Source organism: Egretta garzetta, unplaced genomic scaffold, assembly GCF_000687185.1.
Source record: "Egretta garzetta isolate BGI_Z169 unplaced genomic scaffold, ASM68718v1 scaffold557, whole genome shotgun sequence".
Lineage (NCBI taxonomy): Eukaryota > Metazoa > Chordata > Aves > Pelecaniformes > Ardeidae > Egretta > Egretta garzetta.
The window spans coordinates 756,833-778,668 of record NW_009260264.1 but is presented as its reverse complement, the minus strand read 5'-3'; the positions used below and the strand labels follow the sequence as shown (position 1 = coordinate 778,668).

General features: G+C 34.9%; 1 protein-coding gene across 2 annotated transcripts in view; it reads left to right on the top strand.

Annotated features, from left to right (window-relative positions):
- FRYL (FRY like transcription coactivator) overlaps positions 1-21,836 on the top strand; it is a 156,395-nt gene that overhangs the window by 98,464 nt on the left and 36,095 nt on the right. For both annotated transcript variants that reach the window (XM_035897671.1, XM_035897670.1), the window contains 19 exons: positions 1,015-1,106; positions 2,714-2,886; positions 3,380-3,540; positions 3,897-4,007; positions 4,873-5,027; positions 5,202-5,301; positions 6,455-6,623; positions 7,265-7,524; positions 8,443-8,583; positions 10,338-10,506; positions 11,822-11,906; positions 13,630-13,742; positions 15,019-15,169; positions 15,515-15,618; positions 16,159-16,344; positions 18,045-18,249; positions 19,219-19,340; positions 19,791-19,981; positions 20,671-20,765. In XM_035897671.1, coding sequence (XP_035753564.1) covers positions 1,015-1,106; positions 2,714-2,886; positions 3,380-3,540; positions 3,897-4,007; positions 4,873-5,027; positions 5,202-5,301; positions 6,455-6,623; positions 7,265-7,524; positions 8,443-8,583; positions 10,338-10,506; positions 11,822-11,906; positions 13,630-13,742; positions 15,019-15,169; positions 15,515-15,618; positions 16,159-16,344; positions 18,045-18,249; positions 19,219-19,340; positions 19,791-19,981; positions 20,671-20,765 — 2,783 coding nt within the window. The remainder of the gene's footprint in view (positions 1-1,014; positions 1,107-2,713; positions 2,887-3,379; positions 3,541-3,896; positions 4,008-4,872; positions 5,028-5,201; positions 5,302-6,454; positions 6,624-7,264; positions 7,525-8,442; positions 8,584-10,337; positions 10,507-11,821; positions 11,907-13,629; positions 13,743-15,018; positions 15,170-15,514; positions 15,619-16,158; positions 16,345-18,044; positions 18,250-19,218; positions 19,341-19,790; positions 19,982-20,670; positions 20,766-21,836) is intronic.

Genomic DNA, 21,836 nt, shown 5'->3' with positions numbered 1-21,836 from the left:
TATACAGTTTTAATTATCTTCTCACAAATGGTAGTAAAGAAATGTTATTTATGTTCTTTAATTTCTGCACCTAAGAACTGCCAGTATACCAGCTAAAAAGGTGAGATGTTACTTTTTTAAATGATTGTGAGGTGTTTACATTAGAAGAGATTTGTGTTTGTTTCTGAGTTCTGGATTTTTCCTGTATCAAAGAGGTTTTGTTTCAAATGATGAAAAAACTACTGTAACCTTTTCCACATTCTTTTAATTCCTTTTACCTATGCATAGTTTTACACAGTTGTTACTTTCTTGTATCATCAGTAACATGCCCACAATTAATAGTACCTAAGACATGGAATTGAGTTCTACTGTCTACCAACTTCAGTTTGGTTTTTTGGGGGTTTGTTTTGTTTTGTTTTTTTAATGAAAAAGGCTGTAAGCTCACCTGACTGACTGCTATGAGTAAAATTTTCTGATGGCGAGTGTGTTTTACAGCAGGGTATAGAAGCCCCAGTAGGTATTCATAGAAATAATAGTCTCTTCAAACAGAAACTCAGAGATGATTGCTCAGTATTTTTTTTGTTAACTGTCATATTTGTATTAGTAAAAAATTTGTAATTACATACAGGTAATGGAAAGGAACATCACTCCTGTTTCAAAATGTTACTGGACTACTGGGCTATAAAACACTGTGTTTTGTCAGTCTTGTATGCAAATATGTAGAAAGAGTAGCATTTGTACTTCAGTTCATCATTTGATATGTTGCACTTTGTGACAGGAGACTGATAAAAACCATTATTTTTATAATAAGTGTAATAGCAAACCTAGTATATCTTGGAGTTGCAACAGGGAAAAATTTTCTTCACTGTCTGGTTTATTGAAATTGTTAGCAATTTTGGTAACTCATCTTAAAAGGTTGGCACCTCTGATAATTGATGCCAGTAGTAGTTCAAATACTGTTTTTATATGCCACACTTGTTTTATACTTTGTTTTTCCTTTGTTTCAATTCATTTTGTGTTTCCTCTGTTGAATAGAACATGAAACGGCGCAGGCGTCGAGATATTTTACGAGTACAACTAGTACGAATATTTGAACTGTTGGCAGATGCTGGTGTCATTAGTCACAGGTAGGGGCAGCACCGACGAAAAGATGTTGTTTATGCTTCTGAATTAAGTCACTAATATTCTTGTGACCCAGTATAACAAACATGCAAAGTTCTTCAGTGAGTTTTAGTATACTACTAAATAAATAGACATGGTTTTATCAAACTTGGAATTTTGGTGGCTTTCTAATCCCTCCCTTCTGCATGCTTTTTGTCATAGTGGTGTGTGTTTTATTTAAAATGCTACTATCTTCCGGGACTTTGCTTTGAACAGGCAGTGTGTCGCATTCCTTTTTGTTGGTCTGTGTTCAACCATCGCACCAGTTACGTGAATCAGAAGACAGAAGTTACAGCTATTCTGTAATCAGTCTGGGATTCTTCCTCACCTGGAGTCCTGATGCTAGTCACCGTGTCCAATGCAGAGAAGGCTACTGTTCATTAATATTGGACCTTTTTCTTTCTGAGGGAGAACAGAATGTTAACTGGGTTGGGTTTTGTTCCTCAGTTTACCCTACACTTTGAAAGAAGACTTAGAATTCTGGCCTGTGTTTTACAAGTCCCTTACAAATCTTTTTCTATGCAGGTGGAATTGTATAAGAGCAGGCAGGCTAGATGGTTAGGCTAGCTCCTCCTGTTCTGTTAGACAATGATACTTAAATATTTATTTGTCAACCTTAGCAACATAATCAGTGTGAAATTCTCAATCTTCAAGCAAGCTGCTACAGCATATTTCAGAATGTTGCCTCAGAAGCATTCCTAAAATGCCTTCCTTACTTTCAGAATGCTGATTTTTTAGAGTGTAGCTGTTAAAATTGTACTCTCCCTTCTTATCTTTTAAGGGACTCACTGGTGTTTAATTAGCATGTGTAAAATATCTCCTAACCACAGTTTGCACCCTGGAACTTTGTCAGCTTTTCTCTCTGAGGCCAGTCTGACTCTGTGGTGGAAGCTAGCAAGCAATTAAGGGCTATCATAAACCTCCTCATCTTGCCTTTGGTGTGCAAGGCATACTTTTTAATTGTCTTCAGTACAAATGTGGAAAGATGGTAGAGGGAGCTGAGAGGAATGGAGTCACCCTTCTAACACTTGCTTTTCAAAGGAGGGCAGGTTTGAATCACATGCAGCCTGACACCTAGTCTGATGCTAAAGCAATGACAATGGGAAATGAATATACAAAATTAATAAATTGCTTTCATCTGCTAATAGTCAATAGCATGTCATGAAGTATTGAACATCTTGAATGACTTCCAAAAATCAGTATGTAATATAGATGTCTATAGTCAAGTAGTAATAATTATTTTTTCTGATTTACAAATTGTGTGGGTTTGGGGGGGGTGGGGAGTGTTAATTGTTTTAGGGTTTTTATTATCATTTTTAACACTTGTCTCCAGTGTAAGAATTAATTCTGTGGAAAGATGAGAGACTTCTGATACCGAGGCTTGATTATTAGTTTGCTTTCACTGGAGCTTTTTATTTAACAGTGAAATAGAAGCTGGTGAAGAAATTACTTCAAATAAAATATTCGCAGTGATGTGGTTGTAGGTTTTATTAAAGAGAAAAAAAAAGGATTGTTTTCAAAAATTGTTGCATGTATTTACTATACTAATTGATTTTTTTATTTTATTTTTAAGTGCAAGTGGTGGCCTTGATAATGAAACACATTCCCTCAACAACACTTTACTTGAGTATGTTGATCTAACGAGACAACTCCTAGAAGCAGAAAATGAAAAGGATTCTGATACATTGAAAGATATACGATGCCATTTTAGTGCCTTAGTGGCAAATATCATTCAAAATGTTCCAGGTATGTAAGAACACTTCAACCGCTTCTGATGACTGTCTTTAATATGCAGTACATTAAAAACAAACAAACAAACCAAAACAACAAAACTAAACAAAAACAAGACAAAAATCCACTTCTTTCTGAAGTTTCAGAATACTGTCATAAAAATAATTTATGCCATCAGTTTTGTATATATCTTCAGCAGCATGAGTTTTTAAGAGGGATATTTTTTGGTACTGTTTGAAATCATGCAAGTAATTTTCTTATTTAGCAAAAGTCTTGTTGGCTGGCAGTGCATTTAAATTCTCTAGAATAATAACTAGCTTATTCTTGTACGCTAGTGGCATCAAACAGGACAATAGTAAACCTACATCCAGCTATTATGATGTTGAAATAATGGGTCTTTACATTGATTTTTCCTTTTTATATTAATTATTTGGGTCTATTTCTGTTTTACGTACTTTATTTTAAAGAATGGCAAGAGGAGTGTGTCTAACTGTGATTTTTCTTACAGTACACCAGAGAAGAAGTGTCTTTCCACAGCAGAGTCTACGCCACAGTCTATTTATGTTGTTCAGTCATTGGGCAGGTCCTTTTAGTATCATGTTTACTCCCCTGGACAGATACAGTGATAGAAACATGCGAATAAACAGACACCAATACTGTGCATTAAAGGTATTTTAGCACTTTTTGAATTTTGGAAATAGATTGTTATGTTGACTTTTCTTTTTTTGACTTTTTTAACCCAAATTTAACATTTGGACTTTTTGGACGTGTTTTTTCACGTTCTTATTGCCATTCATGACTTAGTGCTTTTCTGCTTACAGTATTAACAGTTCCTTGTATTTGGGAATTGAGAAAAGTGTCATCTGGTAATTTCTTGAATAAGATGTTAAACAGTTTTTTATTAGCCTTGGTCTTCCTCCCTTGACTGAATAGAAGTTAGTTTTCTGATATTATAATGGACTTGCTAAAAGAACTTCCTGTATCCGAATTATTAAAATGTAGTGTTTTTCAATTACTTTCTAAAGGCTATGTCTGCTGTACTGTGTTGTGGCCCTGTTGCAGATAACGTCGGGCTCTCATCTGATGGTTATTTATACAAATGGCTGGATAATATTTTGGATTCACAAGATAAAAAGGTAATACGGGCAATGTCAACATTCATTTGCAACTATCAGTGCCTTCAACATATGCTTTAATGAGTTTTGTGGTCAGATTGGCCTAAATGCTTTAGAGCAGCTCTAAAAGCTGGTTTTGTGGTGCATGCTTTCGCACTGTCCTTAATATGTGTAGTCACCCTATTGAGGAAGGCAGTCCCTAATCACAGTCTAAGAACAGGCAAAACAGAATGGAAGACGAAAGGGCAAGGAGTGAAGCATTGTGTATCATTTATAAACTAATCAGCTAGGCTAAGTTGTAGTAATAAGCAGATCTTTTAGAAGATTAAAGGAGACAAGATTTTGAACGTGAACTCTTGTGAGACTGTAGAGTCCATTGGGGGTCCTGCGGAGTTACGAAGACCAAGGTTTACATCTAAACAGTAAGGCAAGCTTTAGACTTAAAAGATAGGGTCTCCGTTGCACTAATACTGTGACTACATAAAAATACAGCTCCAGTGGAATCCCACTGGAATTCCTGCATATGTTTAAGTGTTTTTCTGTATCTGATGCTTTCAGGTCAGTGTTCACTTTGTAGTAAGTGAAAATAGTAAATAGCTCAGGGTAGCCTTGGAAGTGAGGAAAAAAATGTCAGAGTAGAGCTATGTGTTTCAGTAATATATGACTCTCTGTGCCATTTGAACATTAAACAGTTTGATGGAATTACCTGTTGTTATTTTAAGCTGTGGTCTCATTGGTTTTAAATGGAACAAATTTTGTGTGTTGCAGTTTTGGGGTTTTGGTGGTTTTTTTATTAAATATGTATTTCCCTATTTTATGCCATTTTTGTAAGTTGGTCTTTTTTTCTATATTTATAAATAAATACTGGTACTTTTCTGGAATACAGGTTCACCAGTTAGGCTGTGAGGCAGTCATGCTGCTCTTGGAACTCAACCCTGACCAGAGTAACCTCATGTACTGGGCCGTAGACCGGTGTTACACAGGTTCCAAGAGGGTAGCAGCTGGCTGTTTTAAAGCCATAGCCAGCGTGTTCCAAAACAGGTACTACAGCATTTGTCAAAACTTTAAACTTTCATTTTGAAAGTTTGCTTTCATGTAGAACTATTTGTTTTATGTTACCCCCTACCATATCCTCTGTAAATTAAACTTTGAAAAGCCAAATTTTAAAAAGGCAAATGTAATTTCACTTATTTCACACTTGCAATTTTTCCCTAGGGATTACCAGTGTGATACAGTGACCCTGCTGAATCTGATACTATTTAAAGCAGCTGATTCTACTAGGGCTATCTATGAAGTTGCTATGCAACTATTACAGGTTTGTAAGCTAATTGTGATTTTTTTTTTTTTCTTTTAAAATAGCAATTGTCCCTGTGCATTTAAAAAAAACCCCAACCTGTTACTATTTGTTTGTCCTTTCAGCAATGAAATACAATGTATATATTTTTTTTTCTTCTCTATTTTAGTGCATAGTTAGGCCAGATCCTTACTTGGCACAAATAGACTTCAGTGGAAGCATGTCTGTTTTCATGAACTGAGCACTCAAGACTTGTATTTTCATAATCTCCACTTTTTCAAGAGGCAAAACCTAAATGAAGATTCTTCTGGTTTGGCCCTGAAACACAGTGGTATATAGCTCCATTTGTCCAAAAGCACTTCAGAAGAAGTATATTGCTTCCTGTCCCTTTGCTCTGTCTGCTGGGGCACCAGTCAATTTTCTGATTTTTACATGAATACCATACATTTTTTCATCCATCTGTATGGAGAGATGATAGTGAGAATCTTCTTAGCCATTTAATTTACTTTTGTATATTCCTTTCTGAGGTCATTTAGGGGTAAGCTACAGGCAGCATTAGTATTTAAAAATAAATAAATAAATCTGTGCTGCTTGTGGCTCAGATCACAAGTCTTGGAAGTTTTTTCAGAGGTTTTTGTTGTCAGCTAAGTTCAACAGTGAAGTCCCCACTGAAACCACACCCCTGTTGATATGTCAGCACCCACGCCACCCTCCCTTTAAGCCCCATCTTTCTTCTCAAGTGAACACCACTGCTTAACATCAGCCAAAACTGACTTTTAAAGTATCAAATGGCTTTAGCCTCCTGCTGCATCTCTGCCACATCAGAGATTACATTGCTCCTATCCATGCCTCATAGATGAGCAGAAATTGATAGTTTGGAAATACAGATGTTCAATAGTATTTCACGTTTTGTTATCGAGAAATTTGTATTTAATGCGGTATTTTGTGAAAGGAGATTTCTGAAATTTATTGCTGGAAACTCATCAAGTGGAGCGAGTCTTAGCTAGTCTTCTGTGAAATTACCACTGTTGGTGAATACTGTAGATAGATGGAGATCTGCGTAGATAGGAAACATTAAATGAGAATAGATAAATGAATTTAAAAGGTGATTTTATATAAAGATTTCCATTGTAGCTCTATACTTAGCTTCAAATTCTGAACATTACCTTTGTAGATACTGGAACCAAAGATGTTCCGTTATGCTCACAAACTGGAAGTTCAACGGACGGATGGGGTTTTGGGTCAGCCTTCTCCTTTACCACATCTGTATTCTGTGTCATATTATCAGCTGTCAGAAGAATTAGCAAGGACTTACCCTGAACTAACACTTGCTATCTTCTCAGGTATGGTTTTAAAACAAAACAAAAAACTTCATCAGGTCAGAAGCATTGTACACAATGTGTAATTCTTATTTTTCAATAATTAATGTACATGTAATTCACTACAATCAAGACAACAAGATATCATCATAATGAATGGAGAAAATGGAATTTGCTGAGTGACAATTTTTGTTTACTTTTATTTGAAATATATTCAAGAGGAAACAACATGAATCAAAGATATTTCTCCTGACCTAATAGCCATGAAAAGTCACGTTAGAGAAATAATTTGCAACTATTTTAAAAAATTATTCTTCTATTATTCTTTCTAGTATTTTCTTATTTACTGTAGGTTGCTTAAAAATATTATTCCATAGCATTTTTAAACACCTGCAGCATAATAACCTTTCACATCAATTGAAAAAACTACAAGGACTGGCACGAGGAAGAAAAAAATTTAAGTGCTTTTTTGCCAAAGTTAGTACATACTGAAGACTGCGGACTTAATCGTTATGAAATTTTGCTAATCAGCTAAATGAAAAAAATACGTCTGTATCAGCATTACTTTACATTAATATGGCCTACTGGGCTTGTTGTTGTTATTATCAAAGCAGTTCTCATTATAGATTTACAATTCATGTATGTACCTGATTTTTGAATGACAGAAGTAAGTCAGAGAATCCAAACGGCTCACCCAGCTGGGAGGCAGGTGATGCTGCATTATCTGCTGCCATGGATGAACAATATTGAGTTGGTAGACTTGAAACCTTTGCCAACCATTCGTCGGCAAGATGAAGATGAAGAAGATTCTTTGAGAGACAGAGAAATAATGGTGAACAGTAGACGATGGCTACGAGGAGAAGGCTGGGGATCACCACAGGCTACAGCTATGGTTCTGAACAATCTGATGTATATGACTGCAAAGGTAAAACTAATTACTTAAGTGCTCCATCTTGTTCTCGTGGATTGTTGTGTATAGAGTGCAAGAAAATACTGTTCAGAGATAGTGTGTTACCAAACTTTCAAGAGTTATTGTTCATATTTGTTGAGTTGCTTATGCATACCCAAACTATACCATATAGTTTTGAGGTATTACGAGAAACATGTAATATATAATATAAACGTTGTAGTAGTTATTATATGTAGTAACAGTGTATAACTGTTGTTTTGCAATATAGATGCCTAGCTGGATAGATGATACCAGGTCACTTGTATACCTATGATCTCAAAGTGGAGTTTTGGAACTGATCTTGTTGCCAGAGGCTGATAGACCCTCCTTCCTGTGATAGCTACTTCCCACAGAGAAAAAGTATTGGTCACATGCAGTGCTCCTGCCAATTTTGATATCTTTGAGTCCGACTGATGAGAGACCATGTTTTAAACTACAAATTAAAATCTTTTGGCAGCCTGTGGTCTGAGAAATTTTATTCAGGATTGTCAGCAACTGGGAGAATGGGGGTCTGCTAAATTTAGATAGCTTTTTTTAAATTTAATTACGTAAATAAGTATATAAAAATATAACTAAATCCACATATAAATAAATATTTGTACGCTTCTATTATGTATAAAAGTATTACATATGTCAAATATATAATATGTACAAATATGCTTAGATATGTTTTTATATATTTGTAGCTATAAAAGAAAATAGTTATTTCCAGAATATGTCTATAAAAATGAATATATGTGACAGCTTCATTCTGGAATGTTAAAAAGGCAACAGCTTCTTACAGGATTTATGTCTCCTTTATCTAGAGCCTGTCCCACTTGATCATACTGATCACTTTCAAATACAATGTTTTCTACTGGAGTTTTCAGGAGAGATATTTATTTTGTTTTCTAGTATGGTGATGAAGTGGCTTGGTCAGAGATCGAAAATGTCTGGACTACTTTGGCAGACAGTTGGCCAAAGAATCTGAAAATAATTTTGCATTTCTTAATCAGTATCTGTGGAGTGAACAGTGAACCCAGCCTTTTGCCTTATGTGAGTATGTGTTATGTCTCTCCTTAGTGCTACTGATATTTTAAAAATGAGTTGTGTATCTAGCAGCAAAGAGGATCGAACAAAAAATGTGAGGTAGGATTTCTTATATCAAAATCTCCAACCACATAATAGTGTCACCCCATATTTTATGACCACTGAATACCACGAACAAATGAAGTTCAGTTCTTTTGTTTGAATTACTTTGGACATCCGTGTCTAAATTTCAGCATCAGTTTCAGTGAAACCCAGCATTCATGGAATGGGTTTGAGAAGGAAATAAAGCAGAAAGACTATCACACCTTATATATAGCTGCGACTTCCTTAAGACTACTTAATGGCTTAAATTGCAATTTATTCAGGGTGGTAAGTCTGAAACAGTCCACTAGCTGTCTTATTAGTTATGAGTTGTCAAAATTCCAGGTATGCTAGGTGGACCATAGATCTTAGTGAGTAAATAATAAAAAATGGAAAATACTTATTAAAATGTCTACATTTTTTTGTTCCTTTGTCATAAGAAGGAAACTTGAGAGTTTGATTGCTAAATTTATATTAATTTTCTTAGGAGTATACACTCAGCAACTCCTTTCCATCGTAAAACACAAATCTACTGCATCAGTTGGTCTCTATTCTTTAGGTAGAATTAAGATAGTTCCATAAATAATATTTTCATTAGAAAATTGTTATAGGTTTTGCTACTAGTCAAAAAAACTAGATATGAAGTAAACAATCAGGACCTCTAATATTATTAAGTTCTTACTAAGGACAGCTTAAGTTCTTCATTGATTGGCAATTGTTTTCATTGCGAATCAGGAAATCTAGCTTAATGTTTCAGCCCAAAATCTTCGTGTGTATGGTTTGAACAACATGACAAAGTAATTCCATGAGTCAAATGCCTTGGATCGCTTGCTTACTGTTCATCTTTGAGTTATCTCAAAAGGATGGAAATAAACCATTGAGCAGTAATGACTCAAGAAAATGTCAGAAGGAAAAATATGAACTTGCTGAAGTCTAGAGGAATCACTGACTAGCAGCCATCTCCTGCTGCCTTGCAGTAACTAGGATTATTTTGCTGAAGTAAGATGTAGTGGAGAATCCTTAATTACTGTATGCTTAATGAAATGCTGCAATAGTTAGGTGTTTATTCTTATCAGGGCATATAAAGGCCTTGAACATTTTGGGAATTTTTTTTCCTATGCTATAATTTAGGATAGTCCTAAAAAGCAGACAGATAATATAGTAAAATAAAGCACTTGTCATGTCACATAGGGACAGTGGGATTATTCTCACATGACCAAGTATTAAAACAAAAAAAACCCCACACCAAGCCCCCTCAAAACCAATTTTATTTTTTGTTACATCATATGTTAGAGCACTGCAGAATAGCATGAAGAAAAATATGATGCCTGCTGGAAAAGAAATAGTGTAGAACACAACTGTGAAGTATCAAAAATAAATGATATCACAATACATTGGTTCCAATGTTGATCTCAGATGTTGCCTTTGTAAGAAAATGTTTTGCTTCTTAAATAACTATCACTGAACTCAGAAGACTGACTTTCTTACTCTTGTGATATGCTATCAATGCTTGCTCCTATTGACATCTGTGAAAGCAATTTTGTATGCTTTTAGAACTAGAGTAAGTTTCAGGTATCCTCACTTGCAGTGCAGGTAGATATTGATTCTAACAAGTTGTGGCATTTATATCTCTTCCTTTCCTTTTTTTTTTATATACATATACTTGTTTTTGATGGCAGGTAAAGAAAGTTATTGTTTATTTGGGTAGAGATAAAACAATGCAACTACTAGAAGAGCTGGTGAGTGAACTTCAACTTACAGATCCTGTCAGTTCAGGAGTCACCCATATGGATAATCCACCATATTACCGCATTACTTCCAGCTACAAAATCCCCTCTGTCACTTCAGGTGAAAATTTATTAACTTAAACTTTTATTACTGTCAATGATTAACATGCTATTATCAATCAGTTATAATATTTGAGTTCATCTATAAATACTCAATAGGAGTACAATGTTCTGTTTCTAAAAATAAATTAAGGCACAAAGTTTGTTTTAAAAGATTTTTGTTGTACCCAGAGCTCTTATTAAAGAACATCCAATAGGTTCACAAGGAACAGGTTTGTATTAATATATGTGTCAGACTTCGTCTATATTCAGATCTTGCACTGTTTACCCTCACTATATCACTTTTAGGTCAATTCAGTCAAACAACTGGGAAAATTTATATAATTTTAAATCCATACAAGTTGTTGTATTTTAAGTTCTGTTATAGACACAAGCTGCACCTGTAGGAATTTATTCAAGAGGATTTAAGTGAATTTACTTAGGATAATTTATTTAGAAATAATTAACAAGAAACAGTAGATCAATCATCAAAAAAAGTCCCACTGAAAATATAAAAAGTGTCTACCTCGTGCTTCAATCTAACAACATGCTGAGGAATGTGGGGAAAAGCCATCTGGTTTTGGTGAAGCATCTTTTAAAGTGGGCCACAAAAGACATAGATGGGAGGGTATCTAAGCAAGGATTTAGCTTTTGTGCTGCAAAGCTGTTAATGTTATGAAGCAACCTGGACCTGTTACATAGGGATTATCTGGATCACAAGGTGGATGCATTGGCACTTGTTTGTGAAAGTGTTCAAAAGTATGGAAGCAAAAATTATGGGGCTTTTGCACTTAAGTGTAACTGAGAGTAGCAAAATCTGTGGGGTGCACAATTATTTCCAATTGTGGTGATCTATCCAGTGTGATACTTTCAAGTTTCTCTTAAAAATAAATTGATATAAGCTTCACTGCAGGCTGTTAGGCTTTAACCCCTAATCTGTTTGTGGTTTGAATTAACTGCATACCAAAGTCCAACTACATTTTATGGATAACTATGAGGTGTAGCATACAGGAAGGAAAGAAATAGGTCTCTAGATCCTGCTTCAAAACCAAGTCTTTTTACCTAATTTACATTGAAGACTCAGATTTTTGAAGTGGATTCTTTTGATTTTTCCAGTTAGTGAAATTATGGTAGCAGCTCAGAATCTTCTGGTCTAAATCATTTTTTCTTGCATGTGAAAGTAATTTCTATGGCTCAGTTTGCGTATTTGCTAGTTGCTGTAGTGCAAACCTGGTTAGGGCTCTTGGCATGGGCAAGAAAGTAAGGGTCATCACGTAGTGCTTAAGACTGCTTTTCTTTTCTATTGACCAATCTTTTTCTTTGTCCATAATTCACAGGTACCACTTCTAGTAGCAATACAATGGTAGCTCCAACAGATGGCAATCCTGACAGTAAACATATAAAAGACAATATTGAAGAGAAGTAAGTATCTCCTCAAAAAGCAGTTATTAGTTGAATTACAGGAATTCCTGGTAGGTACTATAAATACTGGCATCTCAATGGCTCCAGCTATGTCTATATTGCAGGAAATATATGGCTGTAAATTTTACAAGTTTTAAGCAACAGAACTGAAATACTATTTGGGATTAACAGTAGCAGCCTCAGTTGTAATTTGAACTTGAAAAACTGTACAGGAAACTGAATAAATTAAGAAAGAAATCCAGGTCAGGCTTTGTATTGCTATAGCGATACTGTTATTGATGCCTAAATTAGCTACTATTACACTGGATTGTATATATTTATGCAAGAGAAGTTATACTGCAGATGGATATGGATACGACAGGGGCAAATGTTACTAGTTTAGCAATGTAGCCAATTCACAAATTGGTCTCTTAGCTCACTAGAAATCAACAGCATGCCGATGTGTTGAAAGCTAGTTTATTCTCCCAGTTAGAGTATTTGGATGTCTGGTATCTGTGGCAAAATACCCTTCAGCTAGCTTTAAAACAGGTGCCTCCCTCCCTAATTTTTCAGCTTCTTGAGAAGAATCTTTTTGGTGGAATTTGCCAGACAGTGGTACCGGTGTGAGGGTGGTGGAAAGCAAACAGATGACATGGACTTAGTCAGGGCATTGACTCAGAGCTCAGCAGTAACTGGCTGTTTGCACGCTCTCATTTTGTGCTAAATATGAGATGGCTAACCTTAAAGTGAAAAGGGAGTAGGGATTCTATAATTAGCATGAGAAAAAGTGTGCACAGAAAGAAGTGGACACGTGCTGTTACTGTAGAGTAGCTACTATGTGGTAAATTCACAAACCAGTTTATTTTGTGATGACTTCTTTGAGAGCCTTAGTAATTATATTTCCAATGTAATTTCCCAGTTGGACACTTTTTTCCATCCCTAGAATAATTCTGTCAATATAGTTAGATTAGTAAATATATTGATAGAGACAACCCCAATACTTCAATTAAATTGGGGGGGGAGCTTTGTGAAAATAAATCACATTGTCAAAAAAATAAATCACAGAAGACTATGGAATCTGAAGTGTAATTCAGAATTCAGCCTAGCAAAGCACAGACAAGTATTTGGCAGCTATGGGGCTGGGGCTAAAGAAACTTGTAAAGTAATGAATGAAATTTTGAAAGTCTCTGCAATTTTTGGCATACGCTGTAGGGTTGTCTAATACCTCCCCAGGGTATATGCTTTTGATAAGATATACCATGGACTTGGCAGGAGGAGAGAATTTTAGAAACTTATGTAGAAGCAGCTTGGAAATTGTGCTTTTAGCACTCCCATTTCTCTGATTTCTTTACAGTTTATCAGATTAGCAAGGTAGGATCCTGGACTCTGTGTGTATACATATATGTGTCTGTGCCAGATCAAATAGGGATTTCATTATTTTGCTCAAGAGTGAGAAGAACTTACTTATGCAAAACGATAAAAAAAAATTTAATGTACTTAATGCTAATGAAAATGATCTAACAGAAATATAATTTATAGTGGATTATCTCCTTGAATCCCCTTATCTAGCATTGCTACAGGAGGTGTGTCTTCTACATCTCCTTTGGCATCATATTGATTGTCCTTGTAAAATGAAACATTTTTGCGTAACAGTTTTGTTGAAATACAGTTTTACTGAGAGACCCTGATTAACTTTTTTGTCACAGGATGTCAGTTACTAATGCCGCTTTATTTGTTCCTACAGTTATGTACATCTAGACATCTACAGCGGGTTGAACAGTAACTTAAACCGCCAGCACCACAGACTAGAATCTCGCTACAGCAGCAGCTCTGGAGGTTCATATGAAGAGGAAAAAAGTAATATTTTTATTTAAAAATATTTCTGTGGGTAGTAAACAAAATTTTCACAAGTTAATACTTTTACTGAAGGTTGTAGAACATGAGGAAATAAGCATTATCAGTGGTTTTTGCACAAACCTATTTAAAAATATGGGTTTTTTACAATCCTCCGTCTTAGTACTGTTGAAGTCTAGCATATGTTTGATTACAATGGAATGTGCAAGGAAGATAACACACTTTCTTCCCTTCCCTTGTCCTCTGGAATGACTTGTGAACATCTTCCCAAATGAAGCAGTTTCACTTTTTTTTTTTTTTCTTTTTTGCCAGTACCAACACTAAAGCTAGGCAGTTAGGCAGGAGAAAAAGGATCTTGTGTACCTCTAATTTTCAACCTTGTTTTGAAAATGTGTTTTGGGTTATTTTTTGTGATCTGTGATCTGGTTCTTCTGAGGTGCGGAGGAAGGAAAGAGGTAGAAATCTCTCCTGAAACTCCATCTACTTTTGGAGACTTTTCTTTGATGGAGGCTTATTAACTGTGGCTACTTTTGTACCAGTGCCTAAGACAAAAAAATCATTGTGACAGTGCTAGAGAAAGCTAAACAGGTCATGTAATCAGGCAAAAATGAGGACAGTGGTTAGACAGTAAGTAAATTATGCGTTACATTAGTGGGTTCTGTATGCTTTGTCAGAGTACTCGTTTGACTGAAACTCTTGTTTTAGCTAACAAGCTATTAGTAATTAAAATGGCTTTGTATTTTAACCCTGCATAGGATTACCAGATAGATTTCAATTTGATCCAGATCATTATAAGTGCTCCCACAGATGATCTTCTTAGGTTTCACTCAATTTTTTATTGAAAGTTGGTTTTGCTACCAGTTAAGTTGTTCAGGTATGGTACTACATGTGATACAGTACTGCCTTTTCCTTACCTTTCTTGTGCTACTGAACAACAGGATGCACATTTTTGCGTTTTGAGCACTGCATGGGAACCTAGCATGTCCCATGCTGTATTGAAGCAGCAGAGTCCATCAGGATGACCTTATGCACTCCTTAATGACTGATTCTGTGCAGACCATAAAAGTTAGAGTGAATTTGTGGTTCATATTGCCTCTTTCAAGAAAGTGGATCATAATGTCCTCTACAGAGCTTGTTGTAAAGGCCGGGCATGCTGATGCAGATCTGCTAACCCCCCCCGATCTCAGCTTTTCAAGAACGTAAAAATAGTTCTTTAGAAGACGATATGATACAGAAATCTATTAATTTTTTTTCCTGGATTAATTATCTATTGTGTTAGGTGATTCAATGCCTCTGTATTCAAACTGGCGGTTGAAGGTGATGGAACACAATCAAGGAGAGCCTCTGCCTTTTCCACCTACTGGAGGCTGCTGGTCACCGTTGGTGGATTACTTGCCTGAAACTTCTCCTCCGGGCATGTCTCTTCACAGGTAACTGTTGTAGCAATGCTGAGGGCAATTCATTACATTTTAATTTGTGTTGCACAAATATAGTAATTTAAAGATAAGAGATTAAAGACAGTAGATTTAAAGATAGTAGACTTGTTTTCTGCTGTTTTACTCACAGGTCTAGCAGTCTAAGATTTCTAAGCCTTTTAATTTGGAGGACTGAAGTTTTTCTATCTTCATTGTGAGCATTCATGTTTTACCTTAATACAACTTTGTGGATGTTTATAGACTTGAAAACTGCCTGTTAGTAGCATATGAAGCTATTTGCAGCTCTTCATTAAGTTCATATATTACATTCTTCTAACAAATTATTTTTTTTGTTTTTAGATGCAACATAGCAGTGATCCTTTTAACTGACTTGATAGTTGACCACAGTGTAAAGGTGGAATGGGGAGGATACTTGCATCTTTTGCTTCACGCAATTTTTATTGGTAACTAAATTCTTAAAGAAATATTTCTAATTTAGGAATTGTAACTATTTATGTAACTCTTCCACATTTAAATTAATGTTTGCCACTGTGTTGAAATATCATTAATTTGTTAATATTTTTACAGTATTTTTAAAAATTCAACTAAATATCAGCTTGACTAATACGAATAATTAAGAGGGTTTTGGAGTCATTTGAAGGCACTCTCTGTTGTAGCCACTTTTTTTACCTCTTTCTCCATATACACAAGACACAGTAAAATTCAAATTTTTTCTTTCTGTTTCTCTGTGTAGTAGTTTTCATACAGAACACATCTTAAGTTCTTACTGTTAGGTGAGAAACAGAAGGATATATTCATGTTTTTTAAACTGTATGCTTTTGATTTTGTATTGAAACGCTGAAACCCATCATTTATTTAGTGAATTATCTCTGTATTATTTGGTAAAATATAACAGACCAGTTTGAATACTGCTATTTTGTTAATAATTGAATTCGTGTGCCCTTTGAATTTAATAAAGCTTTTCCATTTTCCTTTTATGTTAGGTTTTGACCACTGTCACCCTGAAGTCTATGAGCATTGTAAACGACTGCTTTTGCATCTGCTGATAGTGATGGGATCTGGCAGTAATGTCCAGTCTGTTGCTTCTGTCCTACTCAGAAACAGAGAGTTCAATGAGTCCAGGGTGCTTACTGTCAAACAAACTACCCATTTAGATTATACTTTCACAGGTATGCTTTAGATAAGTGTTGCTTGTTAAAATGACATGGAAAGTTACCTTTTCTTCCAGGCTTTATTAAAATTTCTGTTATTTGCAGTGTATTCCTGAGCCCTTGGCATTAAAATGTATTTTGTTTCAGCTCTGTCTAGCTAGTTAAAATGTATTTTAATTAAGCCAAATGAAGATGGTTCACGTTACCACTGTGTGCCCAGTCATCAGAGTTGGGAGCACAGTTGACTCACTAAAGAATAATGGAAACCACAGAGGGAGCTCTACATTTTGGATCTGTAATACAGCAGTTTTTATGATGCACTTGAAAACAAACAACAAGAAGATACATCTCTCACTTGTTTATGGCAACTTTAAATTTCTGACTTTTGTCAGTTGTAATTGCGCTGTTCAATAAGCTCAATTCAGTTCAATACTCTTTTGTGATACCACCTTTTAATGTTCACCTTAACATTACAATATTGTAGCTATATGGGAAATTACATGTTTTAGTTGTGTATCTTTTTGAAAGTAATATTTTGATGGTGTGTTAAAAGCCTGTTGTAGCTTTTAAAGAAATGTGAAATACTTCATTTTCTTAAAACCTAGTATTTCATATTATTTCAGTAGGTGGCAGCATATTGCTGTACAATGTTCATTCCGGTTTGTTCACATCAGAAGTGGTTTTGCCACTAACTGAAAATATTCATCTGTTTTCTGAATTTGATATTCATGGCAATGAGGAATTAAAAAGTGGGCATAGGGGAGGAATTCTTTTATGCAAACCTATTGACAGAACCTTACCAGTGCACCCATATGGTGACCTATACAAACCATTCCATTCCTCATCTTTGCAGTTTTGAATAAAACTGTCTAAATGTTACACTGTGTTTCGCTATTATTGAAACAAAAATGTCTGATAGAAACTAGAATGAGATTGGCATCAAACATTTCCAGTGGGGGATTAAGATAAGGTGGTTATAGGTATGCATGTCTAGCATAAGGTCAGACAAGCTGATGTTAAATTTTATTTGAACCAGCTAATAATCCAGCTCTGTAGAGTGAAAATTTGTGGTGGATGTCAGTGAGTCTCAAAATTATGTACAGTTGTTACAGTAAAAGATTCAAGACTCTCTTTTCCTTGCCAGTTTACTTTCTCCTATCATCTCATAGGTGTAATGTGGGGAGTTACCGCAGTTGTATTTTACTGCCACATAATTCTTTACACAGAGAGAAAATCTTACAGCAGCAAGATTAAGTTAACTTTAGAGAAACTTTGTGCAGCAAGAGAGGCTCTGCTTAGAAGTGACTCACTAGTTAATACTTACTGATCACTGATTTAAAGTGCTGTCAGTTATGCTGGGACTGAGTTTAAAAAAAAGTTATCTGTGCGTTATTAGGAAGTAGTTTATATCATTTGTCTCAACTTACTAAGATAAGATGCCTCAGAGACCAATGATGTTATCTCACCATATTTATTACCAATACAAGTTAAAATATAATACAGTGGTTTTAAAGAGGGCTCTAGCAGTTCCTTAGTAAGGGTCCAGTCACATTAAGACTTTCCATATATCAGACTTGTTGTCTGATATATTGAAATTATTGCATGCATGAAATTATTCTCATTATGTTTGCGAAATTATTGATTTTTTTTGAGGGCTATCTTTTAATATATTTAATATTAGTAGTCAACAGCTCATAATAATCTTGTTTTTATTTCAGGAGGTGTTCATGATTTTATACCTGATTACCAGCCCTCCCCAATGACAGACTCAGGGCTTAGTTCAAGTTCTACCTCTTCTAGCATCAGTTTAGGAAATACAAGTGCTGCCATTTCTCATCTGCAGACCACAATCCTCAATGAGGTTGATATTTCAGTAGAGCAGGATGAAAAAGTGAAAACTCTCATAGAATTTATTACCTCAAGGTAAGATTTAAATTTTCATTTTTGTCAAGATAAGTGTTTTGTGGAAACATTGCAAAACCCTTACTATTTAGCATCACGTTGTCTAATTTTGTCTCTATTTTATCACTAGTAAGAGAGAGTTTCATCCTGAAGTATTTTATGTGGTATAACCTATGAACAACTCTAACTTTCCAACAATTGCAGAGAATTTTGGCCCCCTTTTTGTGTCCTTAGTGTTTAGAAGTCTTTTGCCATGTTCCGCATAGGTCTCTTATCTTTGCTTGCCGCACAGTTTATAGAGTTCCCTTTTCCATCTAAAGGATTCCCATACCAAAGGATTAGGGCTGGAATACATAAAGATGATTAGGGACCTGCAAGATTTGTGTAGAGTTTACAGATTGCCTAATAGTAGAGAGCTGGGTATTAAGAAAATATGAATTAGCAGCAAAGGACATCTGTAAACAAGCAACACTAGTGCAGTTGGTATGATATTTTACATAGAGCTATCAAGATTGGGTAAATCCGAAATCCCATGTGTTTCTCAAAGCTTTTGATTAATTATGCCAACAAAAAAAAAAAGTCCCTTTACATCAGCCTAAATTTAGAATAGTGGGGTGTATTGATGTGAGGAAAATGGGAAGAAAGGAGGTTAAGAAGTGTATAATGGTATTAGTTGTACTGGTTCTTTGTTAGATAACTAAATATTTATCTAACAGAGAAAATCTCTTCCTAAACGTACACTGTTGTTTCAGTTGGATCTGATAGATTGCTTCTCACCTTGTCTTAACTTCTTATATATTGTTGTACAATATTGGACAGTTGTTGAACTTCTTTCCAATTCGTGTCTGCAGTTCTAAATGGTTTCTGTTATGCAGTAGGTAGTAGATTCTTTTGCAGTTAACCTTAAGTTTAAAATAACATTTAAATAATATTAATGACAAAGGCTTTGTTTTATACTCTGTTATGTTTACTCTATTTTTATGTTTTTAGAAAAAGAGGGCCACTTTGGAATCATGAAGATGTTTCGGCCAAGAACCCTAATATAAAAAGTGCTGAACAGTTAACTGTGTTTTTAAAGCATGTGGTATCTATATTTAAACAGTCTAGCTCAGGTATGTTAGATAACAGTCAATGCATGATAGAATGTTCAAATCTGCAAACTAAATGAATTTTTTTGAATGCCTGTAAGTTTACAGATGATCGGTAAATTGACTCTAGGTGATCATTTACTGCTTCTAAATGATAGATTTTTCTTGTGCATTGCACACTTCAGTTCATGTTTCTATTACAAGAGATAAAATACCTTACTAATTTATTGTGGACACTTGCCATTCAAATCATAGATGTTTTAATCTCTACAAGTATCTCCAGTGTTAAGTATTACGGAATGCAAGTTCATATGCCTGGAAAGATTTTTGAGAGTAATACTTCTTGAGAAAAATGTAGATGATGGTAGTATTCTAAAGTTAGGAGTTACTTTGGTAACTTATTCTTTATTAAATTCAAGTGGTTTTGTTTTCTATAAAGCATTGTGTTGCTTGAGTATTTTTGTGCTCTTATAGGAGGATTTCAATTGGAACATCGTCTCAGTGAAGTTGCTTTGCAAACTGCGCTGTCATGCTCCTCTCGACATTATGCTGGGAGGTCCTTTCAGATTTTCAGGGCTCTGAAGCAGCCTCTTACTGCATCTACACTTTCTGATGTTCTCTCCAGACTAGTAGAAACTGTTGGAGATGCAGGAGAAGAAGCTCAGGTATTTGAAATACCTCCCCTACTATATTAGAAAGCTAAGTTTGCCTAAGTGACATACCTACATTATTATTTTAATGGCAGTAAAATTTAAAAGCATTTTTGATTCACCTTTTATTTTTAAATAAAGATATTTCAAATATTGAAACAGTTTTAATCATGACACTTCCTGAACTTTCACTTGATGAAATGATGAAAAGATGAGCTGTGCACGTTCTCTTCTACAGCAATAGGAATTTTCAGAGAATTTGATACATCTGTTACCTGAAAACAGCTTCTCTTTCATAGTTAGAGAATCCTGAAATCAGCCATACAAAAATAATTTAGGTTTTCTTTTATTAAGAACTTAACCTGATGAAGCGTTAACCATCCAACTTAGTGTCATTGTACATCTAAGGAAGTGGATGTAACTTTTAATATTGCAAAATGAGAGTCTAAATTACTCCATCCTTAAGTCCATCCTTAAAAATAATGCAAACCAGAATGAATTTTGTGAATATTTAGAAGTAAATTTAAGGTTTTTTCCTGTCTTCAAGATATACTGCTAATTTGAGCTGTCTTACAAGTTGTGCTCTAAGTGAAGCATGAAATGATAATTTAGTTACTGATACTGATTTTATATTTTTATATAGATTTTCTGCAGTCTTCCTGGTGCATATTGCATAATTTATAATAACCTGTGGCTTTCCCCAGGGTTTTGTCATAGAACTTCTTCTGACCTTAGAGTCTGCTATTGATACCTTGGCTGAAACCATGAAGCATTATGATCTGCTTTCTGCCCTTTCTCAGTAAGTTCTCTTATCAGTCAAACTACATTCCACATTTTTATACATTTGAATTATTAAAGATCTGTATTACAAATGTAATGAAATGATTTCTTGTTGTCTTTCCCGAATAATTGTATCCTAACAGCAAAATTGCTTGTTCTTTTATGTTTTTATCATTCCGCCTCAAGCAAAACTCATAGGAATCTAGATTTTCTGAAAAGAAATTTCTGCTACCTTTCCCACTTGCCCTCTTGGGTCCAGTTTAAGGGAAAAAAAAAAAAAAAAAAGAAGGTGTTCCCTATGGCTCAGTTCTGAAATGCTGTCAGTTCTTCTGCAACTTGTCAAAAATAAAGGAACTGAGTGCATGTAGGACTTTTTTTGTTAATTGGGCTCTACTGGCCTTGATTAATAGTGTAATTTTTGGGGGGTCTTATTTTTTCCCCATATGTGTAATGAAGGTAATGGCACCAGTCTTTAAAAGATAATTTAAGATTCAAAGATGAAAACTCCTATACTGCAATAAATAAATTTATTCCAATGTTAATACCGAAGAAATTTCTTCAGTTACAGCAAATGCTAGTTTGTCCTCGGCCTCAGATTTGTTGTCCATATATGAGAGAAGTGTAATTGAACAGTCTGAGTCATTTGTTTGGCTCATTACAGTCTGAGTGGTTAGTTCAATGACTTTTTATCAAACTGAAAAAAAGCTGTAAAAGTACAGATGTCTTTATTTGTTTGACTTCATGGCAAAGTTTTTGAAAAAGTTGAGATTTCTAGAAGTATCTGCAATTTCTCAGTATTAAAACTGGAAGATGTTGGGTTTTCTAGGTCAGATGCTTCAGACAAATATAAGGTAATAAGTAAATAATTTCATTTATTAGTTAATTCATTTCTTCATCCTTATCACACCTGTAAGTAAGTTGGAATGCTAGATCATCATTTACAGATAATCTTTTACATGCTACAGGCTAATTTTACTGATTTTACTGAATAGTTACGTAGTTAATTTTTTGATTCTAGGTTTGTAACAAATAGATTTGGTAGCAGAGATAATGGGATGTCACAGTCTTGGCCTTATATTGTAAGGATATT